Source organism: Citrus clementina, unplaced genomic scaffold (genome assembly GCF_000493195.1).
Source record: "Citrus clementina cultivar Clemenules unplaced genomic scaffold, Citrus_clementina_v1.0 scaffold_7, whole genome shotgun sequence".
In the NCBI taxonomy this organism is placed as follows: domain Eukaryota; kingdom Viridiplantae; phylum Streptophyta; class Magnoliopsida; order Sapindales; family Rutaceae; genus Citrus; species Citrus x clementina.
Genome location: NW_006262075.1, coordinates 20,986,371 through 21,004,806, shown reverse-complemented (window position 1 = coordinate 21,004,806; position 18,436 = coordinate 20,986,371). Strand labels below are relative to the sequence as shown.

General features: G+C 32.2%; 2 protein-coding genes across 2 annotated transcripts; one reads left to right on the top strand and one right to left on the bottom strand.

Moving 5' to 3' along the window:
• Positions 1-305: 305 nt before the first annotated feature.
• Positions 306-1,921, top strand: LOC18037575 (tyrosine decarboxylase 1). The gene has a single exon (XM_024180750.1). The coding sequence runs from the start codon at positions 338-340 to the stop codon at positions 1,877-1,879; it is 1,542 nt and encodes a 513-aa protein (XP_024036518.1). The 5' UTR covers positions 306-337; the 3' UTR covers positions 1,880-1,921.
• Positions 1,922-16,820: 14,899 nt separating this feature from the next.
• On the bottom strand, positions 16,821-17,159 carry LOC18037219. Its single transcript, XM_006428147.1, has one exon. It carries the CDS (start codon positions 17,157-17,159, stop codon positions 16,821-16,823), a length of 339 nt encoding a protein of 112 aa, XP_006428210.1.
• Between the last annotated feature and the right edge of the window lie 1,277 nt (positions 17,160-18,436).

Genomic DNA, 18,436 nt, shown 5'->3' with positions numbered 1-18,436 from the left:
TTTTATTAAATTTAGGATTATTTTTATAATTATAATTTTTTTTATTTTTCAATTTTTTTATAAAATAAAATGGTCTTTTAATTTATTTAGGGGTAAAATTTACATTTCATTTAAATTATTTAACGGTGTTAGTGCAAAAGTGACTAATTAATACAAATTAAAAAAAAAAGTGGTGTAAAGAATATGTTATAATTTTGTGGTGGTTGAATGAATATAAAAAAAAATAAAAGTGGTGCAATAATAATTTTCCAAAAATAAATAAGATAAAAAGCTACTATAAAAGCACCCACTAGCAAGGAAGTAAGTGAGAGCTGGTGAGGCATTTTCCATAATTAAAATGGGAAGTTTCGGTCTCTCAGCAAATAATATTACACACGGCACCAGCTTCTCAGCAGATTTAGAGCCAAAGAGCTTCTCTGACGAATCGAAAGCTGTTATCGATTTCATTGCTGATTATTACAAAAACATCGAGAAATACCCTGTTCAAAGCAAAGTAGAGCCTGGTTATTTGTCAGCTCGGTTGACTGACACAGCCCCTCATTCCCCAGAGTCATTGGAGGATATTCTAAAAGATGTCACCGACTGCATCTTACCTGGCCTCACTCACTGGCAAAGCCCCAATTTCTTTGGTTATTTCCAAGCAAATGCAAGCACTGCTGGCTTTCTTGGTGAGATGCTTTGTTCGGGGTTCAACGTGGTTGGCTTTAACTGGCTCGCTTCTCCGGTAGCAACTGAACTCGAATCCATTGTGATGGATTGGATGGGGAAAATGCTCAAGCTTCCTTCTTCATTTTTGTTTTCCGGAACAGGTGGTGGTGTCTTGCACGGAAGCACTTGTGAATCCCTCGTTTGCACTCTGGCAGCTGCAAGAGACAAAGCATTGGAAAAACTTGGAGGAGGCTTTGACAACATTACTAAGTTGGTTGTTTATGCCTCCGATCAAACACATTTCGCTCTTCAGAAATCTGCCAAATTAATTGGTATCCCTCCAGCAAATTTTCGGCCTCTCCGCACATCATTTTCAACTGAGTTTTCGCTGTCACCAGATACGGTTCGTGCTGCTATCGAAGACGATATCAAATCTGGCTATGTTCCACTTTACTTATGTGCTACTGTTGGGACAACCGGTGCAGGAGCGGTGGATCCCATTGAGGAGCTCGGAAAAATTTCAAACGAATATAAACTGTGGCTCCATATCGATGCTGCTTACGCTGGTAGCGCTTGCATTTGCCCTGAATACAGGCATTACTTTAATGGAGTTGAGCTTGCTGATTCAATCAGCTTGAATCCGCATAAATGGTTCCTCACTAACATGGACTGCGGTTGTTTGTGGGTCAAGCATCCTCGTTTCCTAGTGGATTCATTATCCACTAAATCAGATATTATGAGAAACCGATCACCAGCTAGCAATACTAGTACTAACGCTGCGCCTGTTATTGACTATAAAGATTGGCAAATCGCTCTTAGCAGGAGATTCAAAGCTTTGAAGCTATGGACTGTGATTCGCAAACATGGCTACTCTGGCCTTATGTATCACATTCGCAGCGATGTGAGCATGGCTAAGAGATTTGAGGCAATGGTCGCCAGAGACGAGAGGTTTGAGATAGTAGTGCCTAGAAAATTTGCACTGGTTTGCTTCAGGCTGAAACCGAAGCGAGAATCCGAGGGCTCAGAATTGAACCGTAAGCTGGTTGATGCTTTGAACGGAAGTGGAAGGGCTTTCTTGACACAAGCAATGTTGGGTGGTGTTTATGTTATACGCTGCTCCATCGGAACCACGCTCACTCAAGACCGTCATGTCGATGATTTATGGAAGCTCATTCAGGAAAAGGCTGATCGGCTGTTGTCATTGCAGGAGCCGGAGCATGCAAGCCGCTAATAATCTCGCATTGGTTAATTTAATTAACCAATGTAATAATATATATAATCATTCTTAGATCGCGGGCATACATATTTTTTTAAAATGTGAATTTTAGGATTTCTCAGACTGTTGTCAAATATTTTTATAACTGCAAAATCATTTTCAATAATGTGAAAGCATTTGACAACAGTAATATAAACATCTGCACTAGAGAAGGATTCTCTCTCTATATATACATTGGTATATATGTGTATGCACGCACTGCTAGTTGGAAACATCTGCATTCCTCCTTCTATAAATGTACTATCGTTATAATCCTTCTATAATCCTGGCTTTTCGTAAAGCTTTTTCTATGGTACTTCTAGCCATGGTTGTTGCAAGGCATAGCAATGGATATATAGAACTCTTTGCCTTGCCGCCCTTTCTCATGTTAATCCTAGATAAATAAACAAATAAGTAAATATGGTAGGAGATATATATATATATATATAAAGAGTCCTTCTCAGGCTTTATGGTGAATTAATTGAACACTAAATCTATTAAATCATATTGCTTAGTCTCTTTGTCCCTCATCTCTTTTGTTTTAATTGAACAATATTATAGTATTATAGTGTGTGTGTGCGTGTAACATCTTTCTCTCATTATATACACAAAATGGATCTCATGCGTTGATCATCACGATAGTACTGAGCTTTTATAAATTTTGTGTATTACAATATATTTTTTCTTTTTTTGGTGAAACCTCGGCACAAGTAAAGGGAATCTTATGGATAACTAGAAGGGAATGCAATATATGGAAGGAGGAATACAAAAGAAATTGGAAGTGAAATTAGGAAAGTTTTGGAAAGAAATAAGGATTCAAATGGAAGTTTGAACTATGATGGCCGGTAAATGAAAAGCAAGCTAAAGGCAATTCTTGTAATCATTCTGATGCCTTATCCAATCTCTTCTACACTCAAAGCTATTATTTATGTATAGGCGCGTGTGATAATAAAAATTCTAATGGGGTGATGTCGTCAACAAGAGCTTTTAACAATATTTTTTGTTGATTTAAGCCACGATGTAAGCTTGATAATATTAAGATGTATATAATTCTTCATCAGGTCATAAGATTCGGCAACTTGACATTCAGTTTCTTCACATGTACAAGCAGACTGTGAAGATAAGTATTTAATTGAAGGTCTTGCTTTAAACTTTCAAAAGATAAGTATTTTCCAAGCTAGCTAGGTTCGTCTCACAGTCAACAAAAATTTTCAAAACTCTTGATCCACTCACGAGAGTGCATGCATGATAATATTTGCGTAACGTGGTTTGACAATTAGGAACCAGATTCTGCTTTCCAAAAGTTTTTAATTCAAGAGTTTTATCCAAAAGTTATATTTAACTCGATTAATTTTATTTTGCCTTAATTAAGTGAACCTCGATCAACATTAATATTATGTCATCTTTGAACCGTACCAGAGACTGTACGTACTTTCTTGTCAAAATTCGCAAGGTTAATTAGCTTAAAATTCAAATGATATTAAAGTTCCTCATGTCTTCACCACTAAATGCTCGTGAATTTTTATAATTTCTTGGCTTCGTGCTCCAAGATATCACGAACAAGTGTCAAAAATAGTTATTTCTTCTAACATTTATTGATATCCAATCAATAATGATGCAAGCCTGGTAATTGACTTTTCTATTCATGGTTATAATTGAATACTAGAAATTGATTAATTTGTGTCTTTCGGTGTATGTTCCTTTACCTATTAGATTTGAGTCACGTGTATCTCTCTCTCTCTCTCTCTCTCTCACCCTTTTCTTTTTCTTTTTTTTTTGACAAAACCACCAAGAGATGAGGGATTAGGTGAGACTCCCACAAATAATATAAATTAGTAATGAAGCAAATACATAAGAAGGGGAATATAAATCAAAGTCTCCTAAAGTAAATGTAAATACAGAAGAATAAAATCATCAAAGGAAAAAAGAAAGTCATCAGTGCTAGTGTTTAACATGAGGAAAAGCATGCGCATCCAAACAAAAAATACTAGATAGGGATGGCAATGGGGAGGGAAGGGGAGGAGACCGACCTCCTCGTACCTATCCCCGATATTTTGCATATATCCCCGTCCCCGTCAAAATTGCTTAAGGGAATTTCCGTCCCTTCCCCGAATAATAATAGGGGATCCCCGAGGGTCCCCGATCGCCGAATTACTGATACATTTTTAGTTTTTTATTTTAAGTTAATCATATTAAAATAAAAAATAAAAAAATTGATGATATATCTTACATTAACATTAATCCATTACAAAAGTCACATTACAAAATGTAAATCACCATAATAATTATTTTGGTCAATCTTCATAGTCCTACAATACAAAAAATAGAAATTACTTTTATATTAACAATGAGATAATTGAAATAGATATAGATATTTAATCAATATTTCTATAAAAGTATTTACCTTTTGCACCTCCTGCTCTTGTTGTTTTTCCTCGAGGAATGTGACAAATTTAGAGATAGCCTTAGGTTTCAAATCTAAAACAATAAGGGAAATTATCATTGCACCACCTCTGTTTTCTCTTATGTTCATCCAACTACCACAAAATTATAACATGTTCTCTACACCACTTTTTTTTCAAATTTATATCAATTAGCCACTTTTGCACTAACACTGTTAAATAATTTAAATGAAATGACTATTTTACCACTAAATAAATTAGAAGTCCATTTTATTTTATAAAAACTTTGAAAAATAAAAATATTATAATTATAAAAATACCCCTAAATTTAATAAAAATAAATCCCAAAATTAAGATTTTTATTTTTTAATAAAAATATGATTAAAAAAATAATTGCAAAATTTTTGGATATAATAAAAATCCCTAAATTATTAAAATTTTAGATTTATTTTTTAATAAATAAATTCAATTTTTTTAACTAAATTTTATGAAATTATATTTTTTAATAAATAAATTCAGTTATTTTTATTATAATTTTGTAAAATTATAATTTTCTAATAAAAATAATTATTAAAATTTTTGTAAAATCTAAATTTAATAAAAATCAGCTGAGCACTTCTAGTTGGGATTTATTTATTTATATTAAAATTAGGGGTATTTTTATAATTATTTTTTTATTTTTCAAAGCTTTTATAAGATAAAATGGTCTTTTAATTTATTTAGGGGTAAAATTATCATTTCGTTTCAATTATTTAACGGCGTTAGTGCAAAAGTGGCTAATTGATACAAATTTAAAAAGAAATGTGATGCAGAGAACGTGTTAGAATTTTGTGTTGGTTGGATGAATATAAATTAAAACAGAGGTGGTGCAATGATAATTTCCCAAACAATAAAAATAATATAAGTAATGTAACTTCTAAGTGAAATTTTTAATAATTATATAATATAATTACAATGTAAAATAAATTCATACCGCCATTGTAAGCTTGTAGCCAACTTTGACAACACATTAAACCCTTCAATGTGCTTGAATGAAGCATGTTATGGAACTCTATCACTGGAGCTAAAAGCTTGATAGAAAGCAATGATTATAATTGAAATTGACAAAATATCTCTAACAATATGTGCCAGTATCAGATACCTATGGGTATTTGTTTTCTATCAACTCAAAATATTTAAATCTTCCATCCGTGGGATAATTTTCTCATCCAAATATTAATCTAGTCAATTAGGCCCAAAAGTATAATAATATAATTATTTTGATATTTGTTATTTATACTAATATTTAATATTTTATAATTTACATTTTATTGTTAATTTACTAATATTTTTTTTTAAAAATAAAAATAAAATAAAAATTAAAATGGGGAAATGGGGAGGGGATAGGGATTCCGTTTCATCCTCGTCCATTCCCCGAATAAGAAATTGGGTAAAAAAATTGTTCCCGTAACCTCTTCGAAAGGAAAAATGACTGAGGGTCTCCGTCCTCATGGGGATATCTGCCATCCCTAATACTATATAGGCCTATAGGAAGATCCTCAGAAATATGTATCTCTTATTTAATTATCTAAAAATTAATACATGTGCGCCAAAAATTCTAACAAATTAGATAATATTCACCAATGCAGTAGGACTCAAAATTTTTCCTTGAACATTTATGAAAATTTTGAAGAAGGTTTATGTATACAGTGACGTTCCTATATGAAACAATCTAATAGACTTATGATATGTATTTTAATTTTTTTTTCACACTTATCGTGATTATTCTTAAGTTTAAAGTGGGACGAAAATTCCCTTTGACATGTTATGGTTTAGTCCAATGCCTCAATACATCATTATACATACAGAGTTTGTAAAATATCCATACAAATCTTTAGATATCAATTTGTTAGGAAATGTATATCTTATTGATGGTTGTCGAAGCCAGCAAAAATAAATAAATGCTCTAAATAAATTGTGTATAATGATTGAGCAGGGTCGTGTCCACAGAAATCGGTAATTATTTAAATCCTTTTAAAATGTAAAATGCAAAATGGGGGAATTGTTGACAATAACAAAAATCAAATTAAAATAACAAGAATGCAAATTAAAATTGTAATTCAAATTGGGGAAAACTCTGATTGAAGGAATTAACTCAGCTTGATTCGACTATTGATCATTGATTCAAATATAAATCATTACTACTTATGAATAGACCGGTTATAGCTACTGAGACCCTCTAATAGCCAATCTCTCCTTAACTAGTCGATAACCAAGGTACGACCATTGGTTATTTCCCTAATCAATAGACAAACCTAGATACAATCATAGGATTTAATTAATTGACAGCCTGAAAAACTAGAGAGACTCAAATCTTAATCAACAAACGCATACGATGATTCATTTAAATTAGATTGTTTATTCTCATAACACAACACACTGCTATGTTATTTGTCACAAACATTAAAATCTTTATACAATGAATCTTTTAATTGACAATAAATTAAGTTAATAATTAAATAGTGGCATATTATCTAATTAACAAACATAATCATGACAATAATTTAGGGAATAAACAAATACCCAAAAAGTAATAAAACAATTAAAGCATAAGAAAAATCTCACAGTAGTGACGAATCAAAACTTCATTAACATTCAACCAGAATAATAGGTTTAGTTCTTCATAGAGAGAAGAAAAAAATTTAGATCTAGGGTTTCTTTCTTTTTAAAAATCTCCTCTTTTGACAATAGATTCCTCTATTAAATTCTCCTCTAGAGTTTTTTTTAAAAATAAAATACTAATATCTAAAATATTATCTAAATATTAAATTCGTAATTACAAAAATAACCAAAAAGACAAAACATGTTAAAATAAAAACTGCAGGTCCTTAGTTGACAGCACGTGCCCACGCCTTATCAACAAAGTTCTTCTGAAGCTCATAATTTCTCCAGGAAAACAATCATCCTTAAACATCATCTTGTAGCTCAATTTTAGTACCAATCAATAGAATTGCACATACAAAAATAAAACATAAGTAAATCACTATTATTAAGCGCAAAATATCGATATTAAGGGAAATAAACAATGCAAACTAGTGCATGAACTGCACTCTAACACTTATTTTCTAATAAGGAATTTCAATGATATTTTTCTATTTAATAAGATTCCTATTTAAGGAATAAGTAATTTTCTATTTGGGATTTGACTTATTCAAGGAGGGGTACAACTACTATAAGAAAAGGAATAGTTCTCTTACAAGAAATAATCACTATATATAAGAGGTAAACCCTATCTTACATGCATGTAAGATACATTCCCCTCACATGAATAGTGCATGTGTGGGACCCACATACATTCATGTGAGAGGAATGTATCTTACATGCATGTAAGATAGAAGGACCCTATATAAGAAGGTTGAATTCACTTGTTAGTATAGCATAACAATCAGTTTTGTGCTGGTAGACAGTTTCTAGTGTGAGAGAAATGATAGATCTATTGAGAGATTGGATATTATTGTGGTTTTGGATGTGAGAAAAATACTAGAGTGATTGTAATAGTTTTTCACACAATGGATTTTTCTCGTTGTTCTTGGTGGCCCTGGTTTTTCTGTGGTATTCGAGTTTTCCATGTAAATTCTTGTAGTGTGTGATTGGTTTTACTCTCCATCTATTTTCTATTATTATTTATTTGATGTTTTTGCTTGAAAGATCTTGGGTGGAATTATAAATTCCCTAACAAGTGGTATCAAAGCTAAAGGTTGATCTACATTACAATTATGTTTGCAAAAAAAATTTGAAATCTAGCGAGAATTGAGGTTAAATTTTTTTATAGAAGAATCAATTTTGGCTTGTGGCAACTTTAAGTCAAGGATGTATTAATTTAATCTGGGCTACACAAGGCTTTAAAGGGTAAACCATCCCCTGTTTCTAGTAGCAACTCTAGGAAATCTGTTATGAGCAACGAAGAGCTGCAAGTGCTATACGATTATGTCTAGCAAAGAATGTTTTTGCAAATGTAGGAGAAATTCCTTCAACAAAAGAGCTTTGGAAGAGGCTAGAAATTTTGTATTAGACATAGAGCATTTTTAATCACTTGTACCTCAAAGAGCAGTTTCACACGCTGATAGTGATTGAAGGTACAATTTTTTTTTATATAATCTTAGTACTCTCAATGGCATCGTGACAGAAGTAGAAGTGATTAGAGTTAAAATTGAAGACAAAGACAAGGCGCTTAGGCTATTGTTCCCTTTCAATTTCCTGCAAGCATTTATTGCTTACTTAATGTATGGAAATGAGACTATGGATCTTGAAGAAGTTATTAGTATTCTACTTTTAGAAGAAAAAAGGCTAAGTTGTAGAAGTAATAGAGTTTCTGATGATTCGGCATTGATAGTTGGTAATTAGAAGAAAAATAACTCCAAAAGAAAGGATTCTGCTAGGTGTAAGACACTTTAAAAGAGATTATTAGAAAGTAAATAGAGTCAATTCTGCACGTGGCCCTAGGTTAGTAAATGAAGATACTTATAGCATCACTAGTGAAAAGTCTATCATCATTCTGGGAGATAATAGTTCCCTGTAATAGATGATGAAGACATCCTCATAGCAAGCCGATAGTGCCGAAAAAGAGGATGTTTTACTACTAGAGGGCCTACAAGATTTGTGCACAAGGCATGGTTTGACATTTATGCAATGTGTGGTGGATTTTTTTTTTCTTTGTCGATGACTGAAGACTCTCAAGGAAGCCAAATATGAGAGTGGGTGTTTTCAGCAAAATAATCGACATGTATCAAATATTTGTACTTTAGATATGGTGGAGTATGATAATTCTTAGTATAAAGAATTATGCATGCTGGATAGAGAATAAGATTTTACCCATAATGGAGTGATTCTCATAAGCCTTATGTGAGTGTAGTTTTGGTGGAGTAAAGAAGGTGGAGACGACGTGGTTGTATGAATACACGGTGGATCATATTTTGTCACTAATTGAAAAGCTAGCCAAAGTGGAGATTGTTAGAAAATATGTCTTATTTTTCATTAAGGATTTCCTAGAATATTTTGCTCTTTAGTAAGATTCCTATTTAAGGAGTAACTAGAATATTTTCTCCTTTTCCCCATTTCTCTAAATTCCATTTTAAATTTTGCATGATGCTTTTAATTTTGGGCCTAACTTGTTCCATTTAATTAGCGCCTGATAAAGATACATATTCAATTCGGGTCAATTCATCAATCTTTTCCCTATAATACACTTGCTAGACTTAGTATAAATGCAATATCTCACATGCAAACCCTTCAACAACAACAAGTATTGTCCTTAATTTTTTTTTATGTGATTTCCCTTGTACATCTCTTTGACATAGTAATTAACAATCTCTCGCTTTTGAAGAATCACAAAAGTTTACGGTGTAATAGTTGTCTTCATTTGGTAATTCTTTTAAATCACTTACTTTTTTTCAGTTTCTATTATTGTTGTGTTCTGAGTTTTACTTGTACTGACATGTTTTAAATATTGACATGCATGGTTTTACTTTCGTTTTTGTTGCATAGACTCTTCTGGAATAAATTTTTTTGTTCTAATATATACTTTTGGTTGTTCTAATATGAAAATGAAAATTTGAAAAATATGGATGTTGCATGTTTTGTTGGCTTGCTGAATGTGTACATGTAAGTTAGATTTGTTGGCTTGGTGAATGTGTACATGTAAGTTAGATTTGCTGGCTTGGTGAATGTGTACGTGTATGCTTTATTGGCTTGTTGAATGTGTACATGTATGCTCTGTTGGGTCGCTGAATGCTTACATATATGCTCTGTTGGGTTGCTGAATGCGTACATATATTTAAAGTGACTCTAAACAAATAGAATATAGATTTATTTTGCAATTTGTATTTTTTAATTTAAACCTAAAAGTTTGGAGTTATTTGTGCAATTTAAGTAAACTTATTAAACTAACAACATCTAACAAATGAACAAGTAACAATACATATTATGGACAAAACTTAGATATTCTGTGATAGATTGTCTGATGAGTATAGTGATGGGGTTGATGATTTCTTGGAGTTTGCCATTCTTAATTTTGAAAATAGAATGTCAATTAGATGTCCTTCTAGCACTTGTTGTAATATGGAGTTTTTGAGTCCTCAGCAAGTGAGGCTACATCTATTTAAAAAAGGTTTTCTAGAAAACTATTTTGTTTGAAATTCGCACGGTGAGGTGGACCGGAAACCTACCTCTGTAAAATGCCAAGACCAGCCACAAAATCAACGTTTTAGATGTTCGGATTATAGTGATGTAGATGACATGGTTCATGATGCTTTTGAGCATTGTGATAAAGATCCTAGTTCTTTTAATAATGTGCTTGAAGATGCTGAAAAGCCCCTATATCCAGGTTCAAATCATTCAAAGTTATCGAGTCTAATGAAACTGTACAATATAAAATGACTTTATGGGTGGTCTGATAGTGGGTTTTCAGTTTTATTGGAAGTGCTTAATGAGATATTGCCAAATGATAATAGTTTGCCTAAGTCCATGTATGAGGCCAGAAAAATAATGAAGCTATTAGGCTTAGATTATGAGAAAATACATGCATGTCGAAATGATTGCATTCTTTATAGGAATGAGTTCGAGAATCTTAGTGAATGCCCAAGGTGTGGAGCATCTAGGTGGCAAATAAGAAAAGATGGATAAAAAAAAAATTAGAAAAGGGGTCCCTAAAAAGGTGTTATGGTATTTTCCTATAATTCCTAGGTTGAAAAAAATGTTTCAATCACCACAAACTGCTGAGAACTTAACATGGCATGAAAATAAAAGAATTAGATATAGCAAGCTTCGCCACCCAGCAGATTCACCAGCTTGGCAGTTAATTGATAAGAAATGACATGATTTTGCCCAAGAGCCGAGAAATCTTCGGTTCGCTTTATCATCTAATGGGATTAACCCACATAGCACACTTAGCACTACTTATAGTTGTTGGCCTGTTACATTGATAACATATAACCTTCCTCCGTGACTGTGTATGAAAAGGAAGTTTATGATGTTTTTTGTACTGATATTTGGCCCTAAACAGCCTGGAAATAACATAGATGTATACCTAGCACCATTGATTGAGGACTTAAAAACCCTATGTGATGTAGGCGTCGTTGTGTTTGATGCTTATAGGAAACAAACTTTTAATTTACGAGCTGTGTTGATGTGGACAATTAGTGATTTTCCAGCTTATGGAAACCTGTCTGGGTGTACTGTTAAGGGGTATTATGGTTGTCCAGTTTGTGGGATAAACACATGTGCATGTTGGCTACCGCATAGTCGGAAAATGTCATGTATGGGTCATAGGTTGTTTATTGAAAATTCTCCTAGGCCTTTGTCTAGTACAAAGATCTTAAACTTGGTGGCTGACATTGACACCAAGTTTGGGAAAAAGGTCCAAAAAAAGTGAAAACGGGGTGAGGTTGAGGGTCATAATAAGGGTAAAGGTGAGGGTGAGGGTAATGGGGATGTAGCTCAGTTACTGTACAAAAAGAGATAAATCTTCTTTGATTTAGTATATTGAGAACATTTGTTAGTTCGCCATCAACTAGATGTGATGCATATTGAGAAAAATGTATGCGAGAGCATCTATGGCACATTACTCCATCAACCGGGGAAAACAAAAGATGGAATTAATGCTAGAAAAGATCTTACACATCCAGAGCTTAGAGAAAAAATTAACAAAGCATTTATTGCATTAGCTCCTGATGAACAAAACAAAGTTCTGCCCCCTGCCCCGTACACTTTAAGTAAGAAGGAAAAAAAAAATGTTCTATGAAACCTTGCAAAGTGTCAAAGTTCCTAATGGCTATAGTTCTAATTTTAGAAATATTTTTTCAATGGATGATTGTCGTCTTCACGGGCTTAAGTCTCATGAATGCCATACCTTGATGCAACAACTACTACCATTAGCAATTCGAAATTATTTACCTCAAAATGTCAGATATGTCATAATCAGGTTGTGCCTCTTCTTTAATTCTTTGTGTTCTAAGGTAGTAGAGCCCAATTCTCTAGACCAATTGCAAAAGAACTTAAAATCACCTTATACAATTTAGAACAATCTTTCCTAACTGCCTTCTTCGATATAATGGTCCATTTAACAGTCCATCTAATTGATGAAGTTAGATTATGTGGCCCGGTTTACCTTCGATAGATGTATCTATTTGAGAGAGAAATGAAACCTATAAAGGGTTATGTACGCAACCGATTCCGTCCTGAAGGTTGCATTGCAGAGTGCTATATTGCTGAGGAAGCACTTGAATTTTGTGCTAAATACCTTTCAAATTGTAGTTCAATCAGACTACCTACTGGTTGTCTAATTGATTTTACAGTCGAAAGACCACTCAGAGGTGCAAATATTAAGGTGATTGATGGCCCTACATTGGCGCAAGCGCACCGATGTGTTTTGGTGAACACCCCCGAGATTCAACATACATAGAGTATGTGACTGAAAATTTGAACTTCTTTTTCGTTAATTTTTTTCAATTTTATTAATTCTGTTGGTATAATTTTAGGATGCATTTGACTTTATTCCAATCAACGCACCCTCGTTAATTAAAAAAGCCTTCATGGTTGCCAACCGAGCACTCCCGTACGTTTGCTGATTGGCTAAAACAAAAGGTTAAATTAACTTCATTAGATCTAATAAAAGTATTAAAGTAAAGGCACACAAACTTTTCTCGTTCAACTAATTATTGTGATTTTATTAATTGAACAATAGGTAACAACTGATAAAGCAAATAATGTAGCGGTTGATGAAAAAGTATGGTGGCTAGCAAACAAACCCCGCTCAAGCGTGGTTACATATGATGGCTACTGTATTAATGGTTTTAATTTTGCTACGAGAGATCGGGACAGCAACCGCATAACACAAAACAGTGGCGTTTATGTGGTTGCTAACACTTTACAGATTTCAAGTTCGAAAGACAAAAATCCTCATTCTGGGGATATGCCTTTTTATGGGGTTGTTAGTGAAATTTGGCAGCTTGATTATCTGGGGGTTAAGAACGTACTTTTCAAGTGCGATTGGGTAGATGATAGAGGGGTTAATGTTGATGAGTTAGGGTTCACTGTAGTCAATTTAGATCGAATAGGCTACAATCTGACTGTTTTATTCTAGCTGGTCATGCAAAACAAGTGTTTTATGTGAAAGATCAGTTAGATAATAGTAAATCAGTTGTTTGTTCAGTGAGCTCAAAATGTAATTATTCAAATGAGGCCTTGTGTGATGGCATCGATGAGTATACACCATTATCCAACAATTTTTCAGAATGTAAGTTAGGTTTGGGTGATGAGGAGTTTGTGTAAGATTAGTTGTTGATGTTTTTCTTGTAAATATTGGTGCGGAAAATGAATAATCCAACTACTATGCATTATTACCACTACTTCCCGTAAGTCACCAACTAATTTGTTTTTTATTATTTTATTATTATATTGGGATATTAGATTGGTATCTAGTGCACTCATCCACTTTTATGTATTTGCAGGTTCGTTGGAGACATGACAGAAAAAGAGGAGCCAACATATGATCCAGATCTAGAAGGAAGACCAAGACGAAACCTTACAAAGAAGAAAGACCTGCAGAGAGGAGCTAGTGACCAGATTGAGGTTATGTACAATTCCTACAGACTTCTAGTTGGAAAAAAGAGAAACGATCTGAGGAACTACATTGGGGTGATTGTACGGGAAAGAGTTCCAATTATATATGATGATTGGAGGAAAGTGCCACTAGACATCAAGCAGACGTTATGGACTCATTTTCAGGAAAATTTTAAGTTGAGTCTTAAGGTGAAAACCCAAGTGTTCAAGTGGATGGAAATTGCATTAAAGGGCTTTAGATGTAAGTTGGCCAATGAATATATTCTGCCCAATGCAAACAACTTGAGTTCACTGAAAAATCCCAGTGCTGAGTGTTAGAAGTAATATTGAGTAAAACAAATAATATATTATAAATTATCAACTTCTTAGACAGCTTTGGTAACCGTTGTTTGCTATGGTGATACAATTTATTTGCATGTTCTTCAGTTTTGATGTTAATCGTAACAAACTTAAAAATATATGTTTTTATTGTGTTGTTTTATTTTAGGACAGATTCTAAAATATATGAATACATTTTGTTCCTTTATTTTTTAAGTTCAAGGACTGTGATGAGTACACTATGGACAATCTTTCGCAACTTCGCGATCAGTGGGCCATGTATGTTGCAAAGTTACTTGTAGCATACAATAATGAGGTAAATTATATTTTTGCTTGTAAATATCAAAGAATTGATTTTTGTAGCATAGTAGCTAATTGATTCTATATACTGCAATAATATGTGGGAAAGGTGAAGGGAAAGGTGAAGGTCAAAGAGATGTACTGATTGTTTCCTGCAAACTGTCATTATGTGTTCATGTAAATATTTGACATGTTTTCAAACAATATTTTAGATATTTGTATTACTATTTTATTTGATACCTATTTAAATGTTAGTAGGAATGTTATATACTTATATTTAATTATTCAAATTCGTACTTTAATTTAATTTGAATAGATTTTCTTTGAATACCATTATTTGATTGGCAAAACTAAAAGAATAATGAAAATAATAGAATAATAACAATAATGTCAGCATCTTTTCTTTGAAGCCATTGATGCTAAAAAATGTTTCAACGTCATAATATTAGTGATGCTATAGTATTACAAATTGCTGACACTAAAGTATTAGTATTCGTTCATTCTATCATGTCATCTCCCCAGCGTAAAACAAACTATTGAAGTGTAATAATTGTTAGTAAATACTATCACTATAGTGTCATAATATTTGTGATACTATGGTGAAAGTAACTTTTAACAAGCAATCATTATCAGTAATTACTAATACCATAGTGTCATAAATCTAGTAATACTATAGTAATAGTAATCACTGACACCACTTACAAGTGTCACTATTTTTCTGACTCTCAGATTACTGTCACAATTAACAAGTGTCAGTGAAAGTAATTTCTGACACTATTCTAAAGTCAGTAAAGACCATTTTTCTAGTAGTGGCAGCTGTTCCAAACACATGTTTAAGGTGCGTTTGAAATTGAGTTTGGATAGCTGTGGCTTAAAAGTTACATCACTAAAGTGTTTGGTAAACACTAATTGCTGTAACTTGAAATGTATGTTGATATGATTTTTCACTTGTATAATAAAAAATCTATTATATTTTTAATAATTGTTGTCAGTTGTATAATAAAAAATCTATTACTAATTGTGGTAACTTAGAAGGTATGTTGATATGATTTTTCACTTGTATAATAAAAATCTATTATATCTTTAATAATTTTATAAAAATTATTATTTAAAATTTACATTTACTATATATTACTAACTTTTGTTTCATAGTTATAGTTTTTTTTTCTACTGCAGTTGTAGCTTAAAAGCTACAACACCTCAATCCCAAACGCACCCTTAGTCACTCAAGTAAAAAATATGTTTTTTGAGAACAAATTTTATTATTATTATTTTAAAACCCATTATTAGATATTCCACAACCTTGACATTCAATTTCTTCACATGCACAAGCACACTACTATTATCGAACTTAATCATTATCCTTTTCATATTTTACCATTATCAAACTTATGATTTTCTTTTCTTTTCTTTTTCCTCATGCTGCCGATGCAACTACTTACACAAAGTTCATGAATTGATCACTAAAAAAAAAAAATAATTAATCATATGTTTGATTATAAGTTAAAATAAATTTATATATATATATATATAAGAGTGAAAATACAACCACAAACTCATGTAAAAATTTATTTTTGTATAAACTGATTTGATATTAATTCATTGGTTGAATGGAAATACAGAAGAATAAAAACAATTCATGTGGACTAAGAAATATTTAATTCAACCAATATAATCATGCCACATTAATTAAGAGTTTGTAACTATATTATTACCCATAAAATAATTTAATCGTTTGTCTCAATTAGCATAATGGCAAAGAATGTGGTCTGAAATTGATTCCAGAGAAAGAATCATATTAACCAAGGACCAAACTCCACTACCATATTCATGCATGCTGCAGATTAATTAACAACCATTATTCCTATCAATTCTAGCTAATTATTTAATGTGATGCATGGTAAACCCCTAAATTGATGACTGATTATTTTTTGTTGTTGATAATCTTAATTAATTTTCTCTTAAGGGTATGTTTATTCTTCAGTATAAATAAGATCTACAAATAAAGTTTAAGAGTATTCCAATGCTAGTAAAGTACCATGCATCCCAATATCTTGTTTTTTGATATAGAAATACGTATGTCATTGAACCCTAGGAAAATTGCTATAAACGCTATAAAAAATGTTTATAATGCAATACAATATATCCATGCCAAACATTTACATTAAAAGAAATTAATGAGAAGGTTCAAAAAAACAAAAATCAAATTAGTGCTCAACAAAACAAAATCCAAGATACATTAAAACAAACGTTGTATCTAGCTTAATCCCCAAAACTGAATCAGATTCTGGTAAGTGCGGCTACTGATTTGAATAATGGGTATCCATCCCCACGTTAATCAACAGTTTAATAATGGCTTTCACCATTACGATTACCATCATGGCCATTTCATTTTGGCCCCTCATTGATCTTCCATCACTGGGTATTTTGTCGCAATCTGCGGCAACGGCGTCAACAGTGTCATTATCTTCAGAAAAATGGCTTGCCGTGCTCAAATATTCTTCTTTTTCTTCTTCATCGGCGAGCAAATGCGGCGGCGGCTCCAATTCAATATCCTCCCGCTCCCACTCTTCTACGTCCATGCCCCATTCATAACAATCAGCTCCTGCCATTGCTAGAGCTTCCATTGAAACTGACATGATCCGATTATGCGTACAAAGTGCAATGCTTTGTTTGGAATATTTCTATCAGAAATTTCTATGCTTGACAGTGATGATTTTTTTGATATATAAAGCAATAATAATTTGGCGCAAGCAAGTCTTTATACAATACAGAAAAAATAGGTATCTTTTAATGGATCGAGAAAAGTAGAATATGACTCAACGTAAAAAATCACGGGTAACATGTAGACAAATTGCTACTTTTAATTTGATTTATCTTTTTAATCATTAAGTTTTGAAGAAGACACGTATATATATATATATATATTACTTGTATAATATGTATGTGCATGCATGATACATTGAAGAGAAAGTTAAAGATTTTTTTGAATCGATCCTACGAAAAGTACAAGCGTATATAAATCCCGTGATAATTGAATTGACCAAACAAATACTGTTTCAGCTTAGTTGACAAAAAAAAAGAACAAACAACAAGGATTTAAATTTTAAACGATTCAAGCCATGACGAAAGCTTTATTGGCTCACGCCAAGTCGTCCATAACACTCATTCACTACAGTACAGTAGACGTCAATTACTCCTTCCAAATTTTTATTGTCATTCAGTCAAGGACTTTAATCAAACAAATTTAATTGAATTTTGTAGGATTTAACTTTCTGCCTTTTTAGTTTGTTTCTATGAACAATAAGGACTTCCTAGTCGTTCAAGTAAAAAATAACTTACTTTTCCTAGAACAAGTTTTTTTTTTTTATTAATATAATTTAAAAAATTGAAACAATATAATAATCGAAACTATGTTTTCCAATTTCAAATGGTAGCCTCTTTCGATAGGTGTGGCAGTGCTTCGTATTAAAGTGGCGTGTCATATCAAAATTTGTATATCCAAACCAAGCTCATTAGCATATTAGATATTTTATTAGTCTTTATGTTTGATGTTAAATGTCCGTTTAGACTAAATATTTTGCAAAATAGGTTAAGTTATTCCGATCATTAGTTATGGTATGTATGGTTAAAACATTTTTTCTATTTGATTTTACAATAACACCTTAGAATGCTGACTAATGTAAGATGTGGGACCAAGCAATTGCTATAGTCTTGAAATAATCAATGAGACCAGAAAAAAGAAGAAGAATTTAAATTTACTAAATTAACTCTAAAAATAATAATATAGATGAAATTTAGAATTTAGGGAATTTTTCTTTAAAAAAAATTATCAAGTAAGTTCTTATTTGAGTCGTATCTTGTCTTGAGTTTTTTTTTTTTCATGTTTGAGTTTACTTAGTGCAGTCGGTTTGCT

What these genes read in the sequence shown, in the direction of transcription:
- LOC18037219 (XM_006428147.1), bottom strand. Translation starts at nt 17,159, where the DNA reads ATGTCAGTTTCAATGGAAGCTCTAGCAATGGCAGGAGCTGATTGTTAT.
- LOC18037575 (XM_024180750.1), top strand. Translation starts at nt 338, where the DNA reads ATGGGAAGTTTCGGTCTCTCAGCAAATAATATTACACACGGCACCAGC.